General features: G+C 44.2%; 1 protein-coding gene across 1 annotated transcript in view; it reads right to left on the bottom strand.

The window, feature by feature from the left end:
* Nucleotides 1-5,129: 5,129 nt before the first annotated feature.
* spred2b (sprouty related EVH1 domain containing 2b) overlaps nucleotides 5,130-22,882 on the bottom strand; it is a 35,149-nt gene continuing 17,396 nt past the window's right edge. The window contains exons 3-6 of the mRNA XM_080739897.1: nucleotides 21,858-22,026; nucleotides 19,311-19,375; nucleotides 10,761-10,922; nucleotides 5,130-8,679 (exon numbers count right to left, since the gene is read on the bottom strand). Coding sequence (XP_080596023.1) covers nucleotides 7,858-8,679; nucleotides 10,761-10,922; nucleotides 19,311-19,375; nucleotides 21,858-22,026 — 1,218 coding nt within the window. The 3' untranslated portion in view covers nucleotides 5,130-7,857. The remainder of the gene's footprint in view (nucleotides 8,680-10,760; nucleotides 10,923-19,310; nucleotides 19,376-21,857; nucleotides 22,027-22,882) is intronic.

Here is a 22,882-nt window from a genome sequence, read left to right as displayed (position 1 = left end):
GGAACCGCGCGCGTGTGTGTGGCATGTTGTTTTTGAACCCACAGGTAACATTCCGATTGAATTACTTAATTAAGGGGGCACGGTGGCGCAGTCAGTAGTGCTGTCGCCTCACAGCTAGAAGGTCCTGGGTTCGATTCCCGCCGGGGGACACTGTGGGTGCTGGGGGCGTGTTCCCTCCTCCGCGTCATCAGTGCCCACACCCTAGGTGGGGTTGGCAAAAGGGCCTTTCTGTGTGGAGTTTGCATGTTCTCCCCGTGTCTCCTAGGGTAGATACCCTCACAAAAACATGCAGTAATCCTGGTCTCTATAAAGCCTCCCCCTGGCCAGCCGGGGCGCCTGATGGAGGGGAATGGAACTGGTTGGAATAACGTGTTCCTTCCATGCGCTACGTCCAACCGGGGAAGCTCCCCCTGTCAGGTGATAAGAAGCGGCCTGCTCACTCCTCATGCATTGAAGGAAGCATGAGCTCAGTTCGGGGCCCTCCCCAGGTTGGCAGAGGGAGAGTAGAGCCCAGGATCACAGCTTAGGCAATTGGCACCGGGTGAAAAAATGGGTTACAAAAATCGTGGGATAAAAATTTTGAAAAAAAAAAAAAAAAAGAATTACTTAATTACAATGTTCCTGCACTGGTCTGGAAAAGTAGGGATAAGTGAACTTGATTATTTCCCCGTGTTAAGTTGGGGATTGCACAAAAGTGCGGTATGGAAGACATTTTAGTGGCAAAACAATCTTTTTGTTAATCCTAGTGACGTGACGTTGACAGAGTGCCGCATTGTCAGAAGTGGTATAGAATACAACGGTAACATCTAACATGGCTATCTCTGATCTACAGTATATCCATCTATTGTATGTAGATGTGATCTCAATGGGTGCAGTACAGCCCCCAAGGGGGCATACTGAGAAGTGGCCAGGGTGCTGGAAGCAGTATTATTTAAAGGGGGTAGGGGGGCACTGAGGTGCTCTGGGGGTGGGGGTTTATATCATGTGACTTGATACTGACGGTATACTGACCAGGATACTGGCGTCAGTGTCCTGTCAGTATCATTCCTTTCACAGCTAGGGATGGGACGATATGAAAAGTTCATATCACCAAATACATATCATTTTGGGGGTCCTTCACATGAAAACGTTTGAGCACCACTGACATAGAAACAGGTTTTTAAAAAATAAAATCTTAGAAGGATTTGAAATATTCAGACTTGCACACATTTTCAAGATTCCTCAAAAATAGCAGACCTACAAGCTCGCAGTGAGCAGATATACAAGCTGTGAGCGTGTATATCTGCTATTCTTCAATAGTTAAAGCACAAAATAATGCGTTCCCAGTCTAAATGGGTAAAACACCCCCCTACCCCTATGAAAGAACATTCATGGGGGCCCCGCAGTGAATCCTTGTGTTCCCAGGGCCCTAGAATTTGGTGCGACACCCCTGACCGTGAGGACAAACGGATGAAGAGTCCCCAGTCTGGAGCCCAGAGTCTTCAGGAGGAAGAGGAAATGGAACAGTGGCAGAGAGCGCTGGCGCCACCAAAGGAAGAGGCTCTCTTTCCGTGCCTGAAATAAAAGATCTCACCCAGACTCTTCCGGCCCTCCTTCCATTTTAGTCCCTAGACTCTTGTCACTTCCTCCTATAGCCCCTCCGCCATCCTTAACGGGTCTGACAAAGCTCAACTTTTCCCCACTGATGCACATGTACAGGCATATGGGAGGTGAATGTGTTATAAAGGCCTTACAGCGCACGTGCACACACACACACACAGAGACAGATGTGTTGGTGTTATCCACATGGTGGGAGTAGAGAGATACATTCCAGTATTATGGTCTGTGCTGTGGTTGTCAGGCACCCACCCAGACAGACTAGTGCTAGTTTTCTAATACCAGGTAAGCTAACTGCATTCCACTGGTGTCCCAAAGTCTTAAGGGATGATCCCATGGTTTGACAACTTTCATGTAAACTAGCTGACCTACTCCATGTTCCCAAAAAATGAGAACTCTTGGAAATGGTCAGTGTGGTAAAACATGTTTACCACACAATTAACATTGACTATACACAATACATACAAAGAATATGCACTTTCCAAACAGAGCTGGTCTTCTCATAAAGAATAAAGAATTATTCGATAAAGCAGCACAGAATAAAGGGAGGAAAACAAACAAAACAACTCCCAATACAGAGCTTTTCTAGTCAATGTGTCAGGCATTATCAAAACTAGAAGCTCGGCCGCCCGAATATAGTGTTGTCTTGAAAAATACAATTATTTTCAATATACTGGTCTAGATTTATAATAGGGCAGCCCCCAATTAGATGACTGAAAAGACAGTGAGCAGTAGCCTACTCTTGGCCCTACTAGAGTAGAGAAACCACCACTAATATAGAAGCATGGCTATATTGTACATCATGGGTTACCTGACAATGACCCCAACATTACCAGTGGTGTAGAACAGGATACATCTATGTGAGAAGAGCAATGCAGATTAAAAAATGTCATATAATTCATTTAGTCACATGCACTGACAAAGGGGTCAGTAGCTGTCATTAATTACCAAATAAGCATATTAAGGATGATGGAGCCCTTCTCCTGCCTTAAATCAGCGCTGACATAACTGCTGCTAAAGTAGTATACTGTAGGTATCAAGTACCTTGTGGACACAGGGAAGGAATGAGAACAATACACTATTATAACATTAAAAGAATCCTCCCTGAGTTTAGGGCCATAGTGCTGGGAAGTTCTACCTAATGCAGCTGTGCAGAATGCAGAGGAAGTTCTGTATGATTCCAGAGAGAGAGGCTGTGTGGTGACCCCATTACAAAGAGGAGCTATCTTAAATGTTTGCACATGTGGACCGTGATGCTGTTTGCAAGCTGCTTAGCAGGCCCCCAAAGCCCTCGGGGGACCTTCTTTTTCTTCTCTTTCTCTCCCTCTAAACCCCCCCTCGCTCTCTCCATCATTATCGCCCACATGCTTTTCCAGAGACATCCTGAGTGAAACGCCTCAGCGTCCTCGATAGCTATCACATGTTACTGTCGACAGGGGGGGAGAGGGAGGGAATGGGGAAAGGCAAGAACAAGACAGTGTGTTCTAGGCTGTATTTTGTCTTTTTTTCCTCCAACAGACAGTCCTTCCACTGATTTATCAGCATATGAAGTGTCATTTTAGACATCCAGTGTGTGAATGAAAAAAAGAAGAGAAAGGGATATTGGCTTGTACAGTATGATTGATGGCACAAAATTACAATTCTCATCTAATGGCTCTGGATACAGGATGTTCTGACCGGGTCACAAAGAACAGATTTTATGCTGTAGTTTTGAGTTATTTTATCTATTGAGTCCTCAACTCAGTCTGTTTTATGGCACAGTGTGAAATCTTAGCTTTAAGAGTCCATAAAATAACGCCACCTTTAAAGGGGAAAACCACTCATTTTCAACATTGAACAATGTCATTAATATACCTTAGGGAGTTGTTGGAAATAAGAAAAAGGTTCCCCCCTTCTGTGTTGCCTAGAACTGGAGGATTGATTGTGGGATCATGTAATCAGTGACATCATGAAGGTGTACTGCCTCTCAGGTCCTTATTCTGATCTATCCTATAGCTCCTAGAGCAAGTAGAATTCGGTCAGCCATTTTTTTTCCTTGTGTCAAGTCTCTTATGCCAGCTCGAAGGACATTGGAAATAGGATCAGGAGGCATCAAGAGAATTCCTCACAAATGTACCCAATTATTTGCGCTATTCTACAAACAAGAACTCGTTGGGACATTTATCCTGAATTCAGAAAACAACACCATCATCATGCAAGGTGCAGTACATTCTCTTCTATGAAGACATTTCAGAAGTGTCTGTCAGATGTCAAATTGTCAGTTCACACAAAAAAATACTTATTTTCTATCAGTTACACAGCCCACGAAGTCTTGAATTCATGGCGATTCTTTGTCGCATTCCTAAGACTATAATTTGATCATCGGTAAATAGGAAACTCGGTTGTCTCCTATCGAGTCAAAGCTGGTCATCAAATTATTAGCTTAGGAATGCGATAACCGATAAAAACAAAAACATCTCCATGAATTCAAGGGGGTGTGTAATTGATAGAAAATAATTTTTACTACACCTTTAGACAAGTGAGTACACAATGGATGAATGTAAGCATAGCCCGATTTATACTTAAATAGCCGATTTACAAGCTCACAATGTGTTGCGATGAGATGTGTTATGAGCTTACAACAGCTATTTTCATATCCAACATATTTCATATCCTGTAATGTGTTTTTTTTTTTTTAAGATTTGAGGCTTTGCTGAGGGAGCATGTCTGTGACGGAGAAGTGGATTGCAATTTTTACCTTTGAATGTGATGATAGACTAACGGTGAAATTAAACAGAATGTGCGTTGTTATGCATCAAGTCTCCTGTTGTCTCTGTCGTCCATGTTGTTGGTAGTTATGACTGTATTTGAGCGAAGCAATATGGATTCACTGAAATGAACCCAGTGTGTATGAGTATGAACGTATTGTTTTGGTTTTCCATTTTAGACGTCTTTGGTAAATTAATGCATCCCAACCCCGATACTCACGGATGCCTCGCTCATTGGTTCTCAAAGTGGGGTCCGGGGAACCCCAGGGGTTCTTTAGGGATTTCCAGGGGGTCCACAGCCAAATGATGGTTAGGAACCAATTGGACCCTTATGGGTCTGTAACTCAGAGTGTACAAATGGAACCAAATGGACCCCAACGGTCTCCGAGATAGAAATGCCATTAAATGTGGGTCCGTAGCCTAATGCATGTCAAACAGGGTGTTCCTTGAAATTAAAATGGTTGGGAATCACTGCTAAAGAGCTGTAAAAAATCTTTTCTTATGGGGTCCCTGGCATATCTTTTCAAATGGGGGGTCCGCAGAATAATAAGTGTCAATTTGGGGGTCCTTGACATGAATACGTTTGAGAACCACTGGCCTAGCTTACATTTCTGTCCTACCAGGAAGTTAATTGCATTCACCCAGTGTCCTTGCTAGGCCCGAGATGTCCATTGTTAAAAACAAGAATCAGAGTTGGGAAACATAACTACAAGCTACACACTACTGTATATTGTGGAAATGTCCCTTTAAAAAAGGACATTAATGAAAATGTCCAGCAGACGTGTGTATGATTTCACTGTTTTCGCTCATTTTATTGGAGGCGGAAGGTAAGACACACACCATTTAGTTTTCTCACAGACCTGGCCACCGTTCAGTATCTACAAAGTACTTCCTGTTCTTCTCGAAAGCCAAGAGCTACATCCATTGTACATGGTAGAAACAAGTTATTAAAAAAAAAGAACAAAACAAAAAAAACAAAACAAAAACAAATAAAAATGTACAACATACACTTGATATATATAATATAATTTTTGCTCTTTTTTACAGAGGTAAAAATACTTAGCGTAAAAAAAGAGAGTCTAATTCAATATAGGGAGTCATTTCTTAATTTCAATTTAAATACACGAGGAGAGAAGATAGAGAGAAAGGATCCATTTAGGCACTTGTAAATGGCTCTGACGAGTGGAGAAAACGGACAAGACATACACTGGGCAGGACGGAGATAGAACATAGATTGAAAGCGCTCTCACTCACTCACTCTCTCTCTCACACACACACACACACACACTTCCTAAAACCCTATTGATTGGGGTCCCTCCTAGAAAGGTCCCATTTTCCCATGATGCATCATATCTTCAACACAGAACTGATTGGCTCGGTGTTGGCGATGGCCCATATATTCCATGCCGAGCCATTTCCTTTTGTTTTGAATTTATGCCACCGATACATTACAGTAGAAAATATACAGGGCACACACGCACACACACACACACACACACACGCACACACACACACAGACGCAGAGCAACCTGCAAACTGATACATGGAACAGAACACAATCGGGACAAACAAACCAGAGAGAGGAAAAGGGCATCCTCAAGCACACTAATTTCCACTACAGACAAGTTACATTTCCTTAGAACAAAATTCTGGGTTTTATTTCTTTTAGGGCAGTCTTTCCCCCTGCTTTTCAGGTGGTCTCACGAACAGGAGGAGAATACAAATTCCCTGATTTTTTTTTCTTTCCCCCCAAAATTTGTTTGCCCTCCCGATTCCATCCCAGAACATTTAAACCAACCTTGCAAAAAGAGAAAGCACCTAAGTGGACCTTTGTGTAGTGTTGTGCTTTCAATGTTGAGAAGATGCATTTGGGTAGCTGTGGTGTCCCTCAGAGAGAAGGTGACACAGGACTGTATGGAGGAGCATGAATGGTGCGTATTAAGAACGATTGTATAACGCTATACACTCAGTAGAACCGGCCGAGTTCCTTTTTTTTCATATAAAAATAAGTTTATTTCTTTTTTTTTTTAAACCAAGCTTAATGAATACATGTTGGATTGGGCCGATTCCTTGTATCTGTAACGTGTACCCTCAATTTATGACAGCAAACAGAACTGCAGAGACTGGGGGAAAAAGGTTCTACATTTATCCATTCCTACCGAAGGTACACCGTTTTAAGGCATTGCGGGATCATTTCAGCAGTACGTTTTTGTTTGATTCCCGTCCATGCTCAGCCCTTGCAGGACATAATACACACGACGAGGTCCTACCAGCCAAGGTTTTTGTGAAGGATTGTAAAAAATCAGAGCTTAAAATCGCCAACGGTTCAAGTACAGACTCGAACGTTGAGCGGGCGGTGCTATTGGGGGGGGCATTCGCAAAACTTGTACGGGGTTCCTGACTTACGTTTAGGCACCGTTTGAAATAACAAAACGAGGGGGAGGAGTTGAGGGCGGGGCAATGGGAGGAACGGATGCTTCACTTGGGGTATTGTAGTGTTTTACCCAGAGGCAAGGGTTTTCGTCTGCTGAGCAGTCAATCAATCACTGGCAACGGCTGGTGAGCACCCTTTGGCTGGTGGATGATTCAGTGAAAAAATAAATAGCAACAAAAAACATAGATTATCTTTGGGATATTGAGCGGAATAAGAGGAGTAATACGCTGCCTTCGGTGACATAATCTAGATGGTGTTCTTAATGGTGAAGGGGCCATGTAGGCTCTGTACACTAGCTTCAGCATTAAGCGGTGGCATTTTACGCAGAAGGCCACAATGTGGACATGCACAGACATTATGTAGGAAGGAACACGCGCGCACACGTAAATATACACACGTAGATGCGCGCACACGTGCGCACGTACATACACACACACGGCGGTGTAGTGTCTTGACTCCTCTTCGTGGTGGAGTTGAGCTGAGCCGGCCCTGGTTATTGGAACAGAACATAGAAAATATATATATAACGGCCACACATACACCAAAGGGGAGGGTGGGAGTACAACAGAAATTAAATTCAAGTTCTTCGACGTCGAGTCAGTGTAAAAAGTATAAAGTACCTGCATATGTGATACATTAGTCAGCTATAAAAAACAAAAAACAAAACAAAGGCCCCCTGAAAAAAAGAGACTTCTCTCACTGGGAACAGAGTGAGGAAACAGCCATGTAGAGAGGTGAGAGAACTATCTGCCATAGGGGGGGAGCTTATCTTCTTTTCGGGCTGTTTAACAGAAGAAGAAAAATTTAAAAAAAAAAAGAATTAAAATATGCACCAATGTTTTTTTTTTGGCTTATTTTCATTGTCTGTCTGGAAATCTGCGGAGAAAAAACACATCTCTAAAAACCAAGGGAATAGAGCTAGAGCTCGTCTCTCTCCGGTTGTAGTCCCTTCCCTTTCCTCCTCCGTGCTTGTGTTGGGTTTCTTTTCTTTTTTTTTTACTTTTAAACACATTCTCCACAAGGTCCCCTGCACCCCAGAAGTGTGTCTGTGTGGAGGCAGGCTGAATATCTCAGGTTTCCTCAGCTCACAGCCTTGTGCCGGCCTCCGCAGCAGCCGCACGCTAGCCCGGCCCGGTGGCACGTGTGGAGCGGAGGGTACAGACAGAGGCAGGGCGCTACCACGGACAACCCCAGCAGAGCCAGCCAGCGCGTGCCCAGCCGCCCCCCACCAGTCCCCTCGCCACCTCCATCGCAAGAGCAGGGGTCCGAGTAGTCCCCCTCAGGGTCGGACATGCAGTGGTACAGCATGGTGTCCGCCAGCCACATGCAGCTGACCCGTCGGACGCACGCCCTCACAGGGTCCGGGGCGTCCTGACACTGGCCTCGCCGGTTGTCGGCCAGGTAGAAGGCCTCGCCGCAGTGTTCGCACTGGGCACGCTCCGTGCCCTCCAGCCGCGCCTTCCGGCCCTTGCCCCCGTTGCCAGAGGAGGGAGAGGAGCCTGGGAGGAAGGGGCGCGGCTGGGTGAAGACCGCCTCAGAGGAGGAAGAGGTGAAGCCGCCGTGGCGGTACGAGCCGCCGTGGCCCTTATTGGCCAAGGGTCCCAGGGCGGGGTCGGAGCCGGAGGGTGACAGGGAGACGGGCGCCAGAGGGTAGGTGTAGTCGTGCTTCTGGGCCTCCGTCTTGGCGAAGTGGACGTAGGACTCATAGGAGTCGTCAGCATGGATGAACTTGTCGCGTACGGTGGCATGTCGGTAGTCCTCGTAGCCTGTGAGCCACGAGCGCTCCGACTGCCGGCCCATGCGGCGCTCGGGGCCGCGCTCCCAGCTCCGCTCACGAGGGTTGATGCGAACGATCTCCTCATCCTCTTGGAAAGTGACGTGGCGAGGCAGCCGGGATAGGGACTGCAGGTGAGAAGGAGGAGATCGTTTTTTTAACTCTCAACTATATCACTGCTATTACATCACTGACATTGTTTTGCATTACTCAACCAAACTGCATGCTTCACTTTTGGCTACAGCTAGAGACATCCTCTACGCTATTTTGGCAACTTTGTAAATGTCAGCTGTTGCTAGATGACACTTTGTTTTGTTCTCCAGTATGATGAAAACAACAGAAAAAGAAAATCTATTGCATTACACAATATAAACAAGACAGGGTCTAATAACGGAGTGACTCCCTATGTGCATGTGGCCAGTCTATGATGTCATGGTACTGATGTCATAGATCATGACTGAAGTTTCAGCCTGATCCAAATACATTTGTGAAATGAAAATTGTAAAATGTTAAGTACTTAAAGCTATACTATGTAACTTTTTTGATAAAACAAATCTTAAAATTGTCCTAACTATTAAATCTCTAGTTGCCAGACCCATGAAATGGGTAGGCCTACATAAGCAAATGTCGGTCTGTCTGTCCGGGTTTTCTATATAAAGGGTATATATGATGATGACATGATGATGACATGCCTACAAAAGGCATGATGTCATAAATGATGATGACAGACAGGGGGTCTGGCACAACCAGGTTGACCTGGTCTAGTTTAAGAACACCCACTCTGTTAATTTCAGCCCCAAAAGCCTTTTCTTATTATGTTTTCTACTGAGCCGTGTAGCCTGAGGGGGGTTGCATTTCCCGGCAAAATTACGTCATCTGCATCATTCCGTATACGTGTCTCCCAGATCATACACTACCGGCCAATCACAGCGCGGAGCATACACTGCCGGCCAATCACAGCGCGTCTTGCTGTCTTCTCAGGAAGTAGCTTGCCTCAACATAAAAACAGCATTTACTCTGGTGAAGGAGTCCCGAACGCCTGATCGGAGAGGGATGCGGGACGCCTCTACAGATGCAGTGGGCTCTACGGACGCAGTGGGCTGAAGGCCCGGTGGGCTGAAGGCCCGGTCCGCGGCGAAAAACAGACGGAAAAAGCAGACGCAACGCGGTTTGTTATACCGCTACTGACCACTAGTTGAGCAACTTACACAGTATAGCTTTAAAGAAGATGCACAAGAAATGTGGTCGCATATCGGTCTAGCGGTTTGTGAAATGAGTCCCGTACACCTTCTACACCAGTGATTCTCAAAGTGGATTCCAGCAACTCTGTGGGTTCCTTTAGGGGCTTCTAAATTGACCCATACAAGTCTGTAACTCTGACAGTGTACAAATGGAACCAAATGAACCTGTTGAGATTTTGAGAAACACTGTTCTACAAGTTTCTCTGGTGTGTGATGTACTGTAGGCTGTCCATAATAACGAGTTGTGAAAGTAACACTCTTGTATATTGATATTTGTGTATCATAAGTGTTTTATGCTTTTTTTCCCTTTTTTTTGCTGTAGGTTGTTGTTTTTACCCATGTTCTGTGAAGCACTTTAGCCCCCTTTCCACTAGCCCAACACCACACCACTCCACACCACACCGCCCACTTGTGCCAGGTTTTCCACTACAAGGACCTGGGTAGAGTGGTGTGAAAGTGGTACTAAACGTGGTACTTAAAAGTTTCCAATCTAGAGTAGGTCTGAGCTAGGCCAAACAGGGCCAAACACTTCATAATGACTGATCTGTCACTGACTTTTCATTTAGACCACCTGGATATAGTTGTAATACATGATAATAGATAATATTGTGTTATAACCACAGTTATAATCTATTATAGTGTATTATAATTATCATAGTAATACATTAATAATTTATAGTGTATTATAATCACAGTTATAATCCATTATAGTGTATTATAATTTAGGATAGTTGTAATGCAAATTTATATTGTATTATAATCACAGTTATAAGGGTCAATTTGTTTCTTACCGATAGGGGTACTTTTGTGTAATGGAAAATGTAGATATTTTTATGTGGTGCGGTGCGGTGTGGTGCTAAAGCTGCAGTCAAAAAGGGGCTTTTGTAACCTTGTTTGGGAAAAGTGCTATACAAATAAAATTCATTATCATCATTATCATTATCATAATGACTCATATTTTGCCTCACCTGGTCCAGGAAATAGTGGTCTGATAGGCGGTAGGGGTCGTGGAGGTCATGACAATGTCCCAGCAAACAGTTGTGTCTCTGGGGGAGGGGGGAGGATTCCAGCGGCAGCTGCAGAGAGCTCTCCAGCTTCTGGGAGGAATTGGATGAGCTGTCTGTGGCGTTCTGCAGGGGGAACAAACAAACACAGGAAGACGGGCTGAAAAACGGCCTTCTGATTGGAAAGATACAAAAACAAATAGTTTGTGTCAAGTCATAGCCCACGGTCGAGCGAAAAGGGACTAAAAAACAGGAAGTCTCTGGGGCGGCAGCTCTGATTGGGGAAAAACAGGAAGCGTGAGCTTTGGTTGGCGAGATGTCTTATCCATGGGCTCCTGGCCTCACGCACAGGTCAATAGGACAGTGCTTCTCAAACCTTTTCATGTCAAGGTCCCCCAAATTAACGTGCATTTGGCCGTGGACCCTCATCTGAAAGTATTTTGTGCCAGAGACCGCAATAACAGACTTGTATTAAAATGTAAAAATATGTATATATATATTTTTAAAGGCATCACATCGTGATGAGTTGTGAGCTTGTGGATCGATGTATATATATATATATGTAGGGTTAAAGTGGTTTATCTAATTTTGCTGAGGACGCTGTGAAACCCATGGTAGTCCCTGGACCCCACAATGAGATCCAGTGGATTTGCCTTATACCAAGGGTTAAGTTGTCTCTTGTCTGTTCAACCACAAACCCAATCCCTACAAGTATGGATCCCCGGGGGCCTATACTTGGTCCCCTCCCTTTTTCCCTACACCAGAAAATAGCCAATTTACAAGCCCACAGCAGGTCAAAATGCATTGTGAACTTGTAGACCTGCCATTTTCGGTTCAGAATCCGAGTTTAAAGTGGTTCTTTACAGTTCACTTCCATATAGAGAAAAGTGAAGCAGCTCATTTCCATGATATACTGTACACAGACTAGGTGAATCCAGGTGAAAGCTACCGAAGTTGGGTTCACAGGTGCAGGTGGTATCAATAAGGGTTCATTGATCTCATCTGTGATATCTACTTCAGGGATGAAGGACAGATGCAGACGGAGGGAGAAGATACAAAGATACATTTTCAGCATGGAGACAGACATACGTTTTACAGGAGGGGGTCCTTGGTGCAACTGTAGCGTTTTTTATTTTTTACTCTTGTCAACTGGACTGTTGATCTTAATTTATGCTCTGAAAATAGCAGACCTACAAGCTCACAACGCGTGGCGGCGACCAAGTATGAATCAGGCTTTATTCAACATACTCATGTTCTCCCTGCAATGTTTCACCCACCGTCTTCCTCTGTTTAAGCTATATACCATTCAGCTTCCCTCCCTCTTTCCATCAGCTGCCCCCTTCCCTGCTCCCTCTCTCCACATTCCACCTCTCCTCAGTTTTCCATCGGCTTCTTTCACTTCTTTCGCTCCAGGTCTTCTGTCTCTCTCTCTCTGTGTGTGTGTGTGTGTGTGTGTGTGTGTGTGTGTGTGTGTCCGGCTGAGTGTGTGTGTGTGTGTGTGTGTGTGTGTGTGTGTGTGTCCGGCTGAGTGTATGTGTGTGTGTGCAGACTGTGCACAGTATCCTGTCCCTTTTCCGCTGAGGGCCGTCAGGGCCTGGGTCCAAGGCAAACCTTGGCCAGACACTAAACACATGGGCCGCTGCCGTGTAGCACTTAGACAGACGGATGGACGGACAGACAGAACGATTTTAGACACACGGATATTTCAGACAGGCTTTGGAGGGGAGGGGGCTCGCAGAGTACCAGTTGACAGGCTGGAAGTGACTCTTCCTGTCTTGTCACTCCACACTACCCTTGGAACATGTTTGTGTGGGTTTGTGTGTGTGCAATTGTCGTATATGAGATATGCATAGGGATTATACTGTGCATACAAGTCCCCCTTAAAGGGGAAACTCCACATTTTCCCAACCTTGTCTGCCTTGCCTTTCATGGATAGAAGTAATGATCAACACATAGTGCTAAGGCGCTTGTATCGCAGAGACAGCATAAAAACCACCACAGATAGTCAGCGTAGTAACATAGATTGCCCACTTCAGCCATTCCCCTCTCTGCCACAAGGGGCAATGGGCTTCAGAACTGCTCTAGAACCAAGCCTTTGCAATGAATTCTGGGTATTGTAGGATCAGAAAGCAAAGTGGCATGTTCGGGGGAGAGAATAATTGTGGTTTTCGCAGCCGGTATTGCATATAATTAAAATGTCTTCACATGAATTCATCCACACACCAGACAGACAGGGGGTTGTATTCCTTGTATTCACAGGTCTTCCAGGAATGGCACACATACATTAACACTCATTCATGTGGGAGTTTAGAGAAAGATTCACAAATGTCTGGCCCATGTTATTCAGCTTTTCTTTATTTTACTTTTTTTTCTGCCAGGGAGCCAGGTGGGAAGCACCGACCACACCAATACGGTTCAGTACTGTAGGGTGAGATGTCTAGTATAGTATCCTTAGAACAGGGACGCCAGCACTCACTTTAGAAAGAATTCTTCTTGTTTATTCAAATGTTTTCCCCCCAGCAGCCGCCAATACGTGTAGACGTTTCGGCCCGACAGGCCTTCCTCAGCGTGTAACCCTCCTACAGTAGATAACTCTCATGATTGTGCTAACCTTCTAGCGACCACACTGTCTTATTGGGGACTCAAAAGAAACAATAACGAAAGTGTGTGTGTGTGTGTGTGTGTGTGTGTGTGTGTGTGTGTGTGTGTGTGTGTGTGTGTGTGTGTGTGTACAAGCATCATATCTTCTCTGTCGGGTCGAAAAACTCATTATGTCCAAAAATCAAACCCATTACTTTTCGGGATTCAAAAATAGCAAAAGTAGCAGATCTACAAGCACAGAGCGCGTCGGTCCGCGCAGCATTTCAAGCTCGTAGATCTGCTACTTTTGATGCTTTCGTGTGACGCTGTAGTACGATCAAGTAGGGTGTTTTTCTTCCCGACAGCAATGATACGAGTACACACACACACACACACACACACACACACACACACACACACACACACACACACACACACACACACACACACACACACACACACACACACACACACACACACACACACACACACACACACACACACACACACACACACACACACACACAAACACACACACACACACACACACACACACACACACACACACACACACACACACACTAGGGCATTCACCAAATATTCAGATATTCGGATATTCGAATATCAAAGTCACTATTCGACGTTGTTCACCGAAGTCGAATATTCGCTTATTTTTATTTCTGTATTGTTTTCTCCTTAAAAAATATATAGTTTATAAAGCTTGGCTAGGTAGGAAGTCATAAGAAAGAGTTGTTAATGCCTTTTTAGGCAGTGACCCCCAAAATAAACATATTTGAACTGGGGTCCCCCACTCTGACAAGCACTTGGAATTGTAGGTATTACATTTAATGTGACTCGGTTCCGCAGATAAACCTTGTGAAAATAGCAGATCTACATGCTCACAACGCCTTGCGTTGATCGGCTATTTTCACAATGTTCGCCTCTTGTACTTAATATTTGACAGTTTGGCCAGTCCTGTCGAATATTCGACTATTCGAATACTTTGAGGTCGAATAATTCGAATACTAAAAATCACTATTCGTGAATGCCCTAACACACACACAGTATAATTTCTCAAATAGGACTTCAACCCAGGTCTGGCATACATACAGCATGTGTGTGTGTGTGTGTGTGTGTGTGTGTGTGTGTGTGTGTGTGTGTGTGTGTGTGTGTGTGTGTGTGTGTGTGTGTGTGTGTGTGTGTGTGTGTGTGTGTCTGTTGAAGCTATCCCCATTATATCCCTGCTCTGTGTCCGGGGCTGTGCTCTGCTCCCCACATGGATACTGCCATGTGGAGAATTTCCACCAGCTTTCTTACAAAGCCCTCAGAGCGGCCATCCAAAAATAACATAACATGCTACCTCCACTCCACGCCCCGCCCCTCTGGGGAGGATGTTACCAGAGAGAGAGAGGGGGGTGGAGTCAGTTTAGGCCAGCCCACTTTTCTTCTCTGGCATCCACCACTGACTGCAGCTAATTCAAAACACAGACGGGACCCCTTTTTGTTTTACTGCAAGCTGCTAAATTCACCAGTGACAGAGAGGAGAGAGAGACAGCCGAGAGGAGGAGGGGGGGGGGGGACAGGGAGAGGACAGAGAAGACGGGAAGTTAGAAAGAGACAGGACATTTAGTGACATTTACATTGTTGGACATCTTCCCTTTATATTGGGTGATAAGCACAACTATAAATACTCATAACTTTACAGACTCCAGTTAATATGTCCCAGTCAATACTTAGAAGTCATCTTTCAGCACCCCCCCCCCCCTTCTCGCTCTCTCATTGAGGGATGGACAGACAAGAGGAATGGCTGGGTTAAGTTTAGTTCTAGCCAACGAGGAATAATTTGGGAACTATGTCCATCCCAGCTCCGCTAACCCCCAGCCCCAGGGGTCGTAAATCTACTGCAGCATTTCCCCTGTCCACAATGACCCCCCCCCCCACCCCCCCTCATTCACATACACACCGCCGCCGCCACTGCTAACTTTAGGAAAGGTCACCAACATATACAGAGATGGCAGTGGGGGTTGGGGTGCTACAATGCCCCCCCCCCCCCCCGTCCATCCACCCCCACTCCCTTGGACGCTGGTGGTATCCACAGTCCAAAACACTTAACTACTAAATATTCCAGCACACTGACTGCACCCATAGCTTTGGGAAACAATTTACATAGCTGTAGATGAGTTGTTGGTCACAGAGAAGTATGCAAAAGTGTTGTATCACTTTTGTCAACCATGTGAAAAAATGTTGGAACACTTTAGTCCTAAATCATCTTGTCATCTGGTCTTGCACTAAATGAAACAGATCCATTATCGAATTGTGCAGACACAGACAGAGCTGCTCTTAACCACTTAAGCCTTATATACTTCCTTTGTACGTCAAATAGCGAAAATAGCCAATCTACGAGCCCACAGTGCATCATGAGGCCCTTGAGACCTTGTAGATTAGCTATTTTAAGTATTTTTGGAAAAGGGAAAAGAAAAAGAATAGAACCCACAATGTATTCATGTATTTCATTCGTTTTTGTAAGCTTAAAGAAATGAAAAAATATATTTAAAAAAATGTGCCCAAAATAGGGACGCCAGGGTTACTGCTCAGCATTTCAACTTCTTGGGCAAAGCTGATGGACAGCATAAAGCCTAGTTTATACCTTGTCGTACAGCAGTGTTGCGGCGTGTTTTTTGTTTGTTTATTCAGCTGAAAAGCGGATGTTTTCGACGAGTGAGGCGGTCATACAACAAAGCATGAATCAAGCTTCAGCCGCCACCACTGCCCTCAGCACCGCTGTATTAATCAAAGAGCAGCTCCCCTTGTCAGGAAACATTCAAATACATTATTGACCCTGTAGCTCACATTGCTTCCTGTTACTGGGAACGCTGCCAGGAACAAAAAAAAAACAACAAGTCATATTACTGAAAACATCGCCCCGTCTAAACTCCTGGAATAAAAGAATGCCATGGTGGGTACTAGGGCATTCACCAATAGTGATTTTTAGTATTCGAATTATTCAACCTCAAAGTATTCGAATAGTCGAATATTCGACAGGAGGACTGGCCAAACTGTCAAATATAAAGTAAGCAAGAGGCGGAAAATAGCCGATCTACATGCTCACAACGCCTCGCAACGCGAGGCGTTGTGAGCATGTAGATCTGCTATTTTCACAATATTTATCTGCGGAACCGAGTCACATTAAATGTAATACCTACAATTCCAAGTGCTTGTCAGGGTGGGGGTCCCCAGTTCAAATATGTTTATTTTGGGGGTCACGGCCTAAAAAGGTTTGAGAACCCCGGGTATAGAGCATTAACAAATTCATCCACCAGGGGCATTGACAACTCATTCTTATGACTTCCTATCTAGCTAAGCTTTATAAACTATATATTTTTTAAAGAGAAAACATTTTAAAAAATTAAATAAGCGAATATTCGACTTCGGTGAACAACGTTGAATAGTGACTCTGATATTCAAATATTTGGTGAATGCCCTAGTGGGTACACAGCAAAATCCTCAATGTTATTTAACTCTGTGTGTGTGTGTGTGTGTGTACAAATATAACCAAATGGACCCGTACCATAAAGGTCCATTTGATAATTGATAATTTGATAACAATTGTGTAGTGCAGCTTTTCACACGACAAACAATCTGAAAAAACCTGTCCCTTTCGAGGAGATTCCCATCACACTTTTATAGTACAGTATGAGCTACATCTACAACTCCAAGTCTCACTCCTTCGCTTGTCCTTGTTGGTGTGTTGCGTGTGTGCGTGTGTGCACGTGCTTCTCCACACTGGAGACTGTAATCTCTGAGCAGCTATTAGCTGGGACCCTCACAGACGGTCTGAGGCAAAAAGATGAGCCACGAGGCACTTCCTCTCGTAAATCAAGCACTGAGCTGGGAAACAGCTGCCAGACCTTAGCTCGGGCTCCCGCTCACTCCACTGGGGGAGATTGGGGAGGAAGGGGGAGGCTGCTGGTCAGGGGTGTCGCACCAAATTCTGGGCCCTGGGTACAAGGATCCACTCACATTTTGTGCTTTAACTATTGAAAAATAGCAGATATAGTAGATCTGCCATTTTAGAAAAATCGTGATTTTTTTTTTTTGAAAACCCTATGTTTCTATGTCAGTGTGTCATGTGAAGGACCCCCAAAATGATATGTATTTGGCAACGGACCCCCATCTCAAAATATTTAGTTCCAGGGACCACCCAGAAGCAAAATTTGAGTTACAAATGTTCGTTTACACATGCACAGTATTCAAAGATTTGCACACATTTTCAAGACTTTTCAAAAATAGCAGATCTACAAATAGCTAAAGTATAAAATAATGAAGGCCCCTAGACCTTGGGCCCTAGTAACTCAGTCCCACTCCCCCCCCCCCCCCCCTTTGTGACGCCCCTGCTGCTGGTGATGGGAGTGGGAGAGAGATAGAGAGAGAAGAGAAGAGAGAGCAATAGTGGAGCAGGGCTAGTTGCTGAGGGAAGGGGGGGTGGGGGGAGGAGTGGGGGTATACAGGAAGTGACCCTGTGACCCTGCCTGCTGCCCCTGGTGTCAGGTTACACAGTGGAGGGGAGGGGGGGGGGCTTGACATCAACTAAAAAGGAGCGAGGCCTTGACGGACTCGCATGAATGTCTACACTCATAGAATGTGCGCACACAAACACGTTACGCAAAGCAAATTATCTGCGCCACGCAGTGGAGCCTCTGTGCTGGACTCAACTTCGAGATGAATGACATGCGTTTTCACCTCAACGCAATGCGTTTTATTTCGTTTTTTTTATGCTTGTGTTTTCATGTAGTCTAGCCATTCTGGTAGCAGTGGGAAGCCATGAGTAAAATAAGGCAGCTTGGGACAGGGTTTTCCCCCCAATCCCAAGCCTCTACCCCTGGGACGCAGGACCTTGAGAAGTTTCCCATGAGGGGAGATGGGAGTTCCGTAGTGGACCAATGAGTTGATATGGCGGTCCAATGGAAGCTCACACACAGTAAAGACCTAAAGTGTGCATTTATTCTTTTTAACTCCAAGGGAACAAAAACAATTGGCCTGGAATGGTCCATTTGCTTATATTTGTACACTCTCTAGTTAAATTAACACCTTTACCGTGCAGGAATCACATTTTAACTCACAAGTGTACAAATATAACCAAATGGACCCATAACTCTTATATTTCTATATACATGCATAGTGCACTGACTGACTGGGCTAGCCTGACACTCAGGGGTGTGGCTAGCGATACAGGGTCTGTAACCAGGCAATGACTGGGCTCCTCTTCATCTAACTATTAATTTACCGAATGTCTGTCTGCCTGCCGTCTGACCATCTGTCTGCAAGCTGACTTCACTGATACTAAACAGTGTCGCCACCATGGTAACAATGCCCAACTGACATCAACAAAGCCCAACTGACATCACTGACTGACATCACTACAGTGCCCAAATTTGGAGATGACATCACAGACTGGCCTGGACATGGAACACCATATATGGGCATAAAAGAGTGCCAGCCAGAAAGACGGATACAACGGGTATTGCACAACTGGACATGGATGGTGACTATTCTGCCCAACGGGCACCGGTCTGGGTTCTCCAACATTACTTCTGAGACTCCCACATTCAATCCCTCATCGCACACCCCCGGGCACAGGACTAGTTTACATAATTGTACGCACGTTCACTCTGAGCACTGTCCAGAATAGCCAGCAGTTCTATACTGGTGCCTGTTTAGCCGGTACGTGTCATTGTAGACATAGCACACTTTGGCATATAGCATACTTTTGCCATTCAAAAATAGCAGATGTACAAGCTTGTAGATCTGCCATTTTCACACCGATATAGAAACATACAATTTTCAGAAAACTGTTTTGATTTCTGTAAGACAATTGTAGAAACAGCCTCATGCAGGTCTTAATGGGTTAACTAGTGCCTGGCTCAGCATTCTTACCGTGAACACATCATCGTCGCCCAGCTCCGCTTCATTGTGGAGTGTTGTGGAGGAAGTTGTTGAACCTACGGCGAGAAGAGTTTAACATGAACATACAGTGCAAAGTGATGCTTTGTTTAACCTCTTAAACCCTACACTTGGTTGACCAGAGTCCCTCAGGGCTCTAGTCTATACCTTAAAGTGATAGTTCACCTATTTTTGACATGAAGCTGTGTGAAATACTTGCCATTAAAATAGTGGTTACAAATGTATTAATCCATTACCAGAGTCCCGTGGTCAGAGTTCTGGTCAGTTTTAGATGAATATAAAGTAGTTCCGGTGATTTGGCAGGGGCTCATGGCCCAATCATTAAAAATAGATGAATCCACAAAACTAGCGTCATTTGTATTGTTGACCTATTTCTACCAAATAGACCAACTTTCGTTCAACTTTGACCCCTCTGTCACATGGTACAATTTTTTGTGTCCAGTATCACTACGCCGCTGCAACGTATTTCCCCAAAACAAGGTGCTTTGTAGTCAGCTGATCAGAACGAAACCTCGCTCTATATGGTAGAAATAGGCCAACAATACAAATGACGCTAGTTTTCTGGATTAATCTATTTTCAATGATTGGGCCACGCCAAATGGCCCCCACCCCATTGGAACTACTTAATATTCATCTAAAACTGACCAGAACTCTGACCACGGGTCTCTGGTAATCAATTAATACATTTTTAACCACTGTTTTAATGGCAAGTATTTCACACAGCTTTATGTCAAAAATAGGTGAACTATCACTCTAAGTGACTTTTCCATTTTCAATCTGCATTAATTTCTCTGCTGACAATAGCTGATCGCAAGCGAGCCGTGTTGTGAGCTTGTAGATCTGCCATTTTCACCTTAGGTTTTCCCAGAGATTACAGATACTGGTGTTTAAGTGGTTAAGCTAACCTTTTTGCTCGTGTACACATAGTATAATCCTCAGTGTATTGACACTACTAAATGGATTCTAATAATTCCAAAGACGTTTTAAAGTATTCCAGGAAACACTACTTATTCTGGGATGATGTGTTATCTGTAATTTATTCAAAAAAAAAAGAAGGAAAAAAAAAGAAAAGAAAAGAAAAAAAGACACCAATTTCGACCAATCAGGAGAGAGAACTCAGGCAGGATATCGGATAAACAAGTGAAATTGAAAGGAAAAATAGATTAAAGTGGATTGCTCCTTTTAAAAATCTTTTTTTTTCAAAGTCCACATATCTACATTAACGTGCAGATCAGTGGTTCCCAAACCTTTTAGCTCAAGACCTGAAGAGAAATTAGACATTTGCCCAGGACCCAAACTAGTGAAAATAGCAGATCTACAAGCTCACAGCGCAACGCTTTGTGAGCTTGTAGAGCACCTATTTGCACAATTTCTTAATTATTAATATTATTTATTCATTTCTTTTGGGGAGGGAGGGGAAAATCTTTTGCAATACCTGGGATTTTTACTCTAGTCGTCACCCATAAAAATTGGTCCGTGACCCACAAATGGGTCCTGACCCACTGTTTGGGAACCAGTGGTGTTCAGATAACTGTAAGCCAGGGGTCTTCAACAGGGGGTCCGGGACCCCTAGGGGGTCCTCAGAGTTACTACAGGGGGTCCTCCAAATCTTTGAGTGATAGAAACTTGTTTCTTCTTTTTTATATTAACCACTTGAACCCTAGCGTTCATATTCTGAGAACTTTAGCCAAAAATAGCAGATCTACAAGCTCACAACGCCTCGAGGCGTTGTGAGCTTGTAGATCGGCTATTTTCGGCAAAGAGGTTTGGGTAGAATGAGCAGACTAAGTACAGAGTGATAGGTCAAGTTTATTAACTCATACAGTGGTTCGGGATAATTTGGGCCGTATTAACGTCCTGAGTGCCTATCCCGAACTAGTTCGGGATATCAATTTTTTTTTTTTTTTTGTAAAAAAAAAAAAAAAAAACATTTTTTGAAGTTACTTTTTTTTTTTAACCCCACTATATTCTGTTTAGACGGCCCGCGAGAGCGTCGCGCCGCCGATATTTACCATCCACTCCAATGCAATCCAGGATCTTTAGAGCTCATTTTCTCTGTTCCAAGCATATCCATGAGGTGTGCAAGGTTTAATCATGGCTAAATCGCCGAAAATAGGTCTTCTAAAATGCTTGGTAGCCAATAGCTAACTTCAAGCTAACTTCATCCTGTTCCTGTAAATGAACAGAGGAAAGTGTTTTGGTGCATCATGGCTGCGCAGGGCTTGTGCATGTAACAGTGTATCTTTATGATGAATTCTTTGGCCACTGGGCGCCCTCTAGTGGTGAAAGCTGGCACTGATAGGGTTAATTATTGACGGTTCAAGTGGTTAAATATCTGAAAACACAAATTGACATGAATCCAAAATACACAGATGATCGTGCAGTCAAACAATGAAACTGTATGGAATCTATGAGAAGGTTGTGGAGGTCCATGCTTCATCTCTCTCTCTCTCAACTAAGGGGTCCTTGGCCTGAAAACGTTGAAGACCCCTGCTGTAAACAAAACAAAAGAAAAAATACCTTCTGCCAGGTCCTCGATGGCTTTCCTCACGCCCCGGTCGAAGGCCCTGGCGTCAGCAGGACTCTGGAAGGACAGGCCACACCTCCTGTCCTCCACCTTCCAGTGGTGAAAGGTGGGCGTGGCCGTGGTGTACACCAGGTCCTTCCTCAGCGGGCACTCCAGGATCACCTGTCAATCACGATACGAACGGGCCAATCAGAGCGCAGACCAAGCAAGCATTGTGCACTGAACCTTCAAGTAAAGCAAACTTTCTCTGTGGGTAAACTGAAATGCTGCTATGACAGGAAATACCTCTGGTGAATTAATAATAAACAATTTGACAGTTGTCAAACAAGCCTAGCCAGTGAACCACGGGTTCACAAGGCAAACTTGGGCGATTCTTGCTAAATGAATGAGGTATAGCCATAGATGTCAGAATGTGAAGAGAGGAAACTGCCTCCTGACCAGTGCCAGACGAAATAGACACCAGTTTTGCACACATATTACTAACAAACAGGTATTGAACATAAATGACTAAATTGGATGAAGTGTGTTCAGAGAAATGCAGAAATTGAAATGTAGTAAAATCCTAGAGTGTACAAACCAAATGGACCGTACATGTCACTGAGGAGTTTACTGTGTAGGTAGGCTCTGGGGAAGGCCCCTTGAAATGAAAAATGTTTGTGTGTGCATGCATCTTTGCTTAAAAAACACATAATGTGTGATTATCAGCAAGTCCCTATGAATAATCATGAATCATTATTTCATTCAATCTGTGTGATTCCATGTTCCTCCAAACACAACTGATTATCATTATAGAGACACTGCAGAGCTGCTGCTACTCTTGTTCCGAATATAATAAAAGCTGGACTTTAATGTGCAATTAATGTACTTCAAATGAATAATAAACAAAGTTTAAAGGGCCAGTTCACCTCTGGGAGAACCAGATCTTATTTTATTATTGTTTGGGACACAATCAACACAATCCTGAGTTATTTTTTGTGTTCAATCTGTGTTTTGAGATATTTTAGTATTTCAGCATGAA

Source organism: Nannobrachium achirus (genome assembly GCF_963921795.1).
Source record: "Nannobrachium achirus genome assembly, chromosome: 13".
Lineage (NCBI taxonomy): Eukaryota > Metazoa > Chordata > Actinopteri > Myctophiformes > Myctophidae > Nannobrachium > Nannobrachium achirus.
This window is presented reverse-complemented; position numbering and strand designations above follow the sequence as displayed.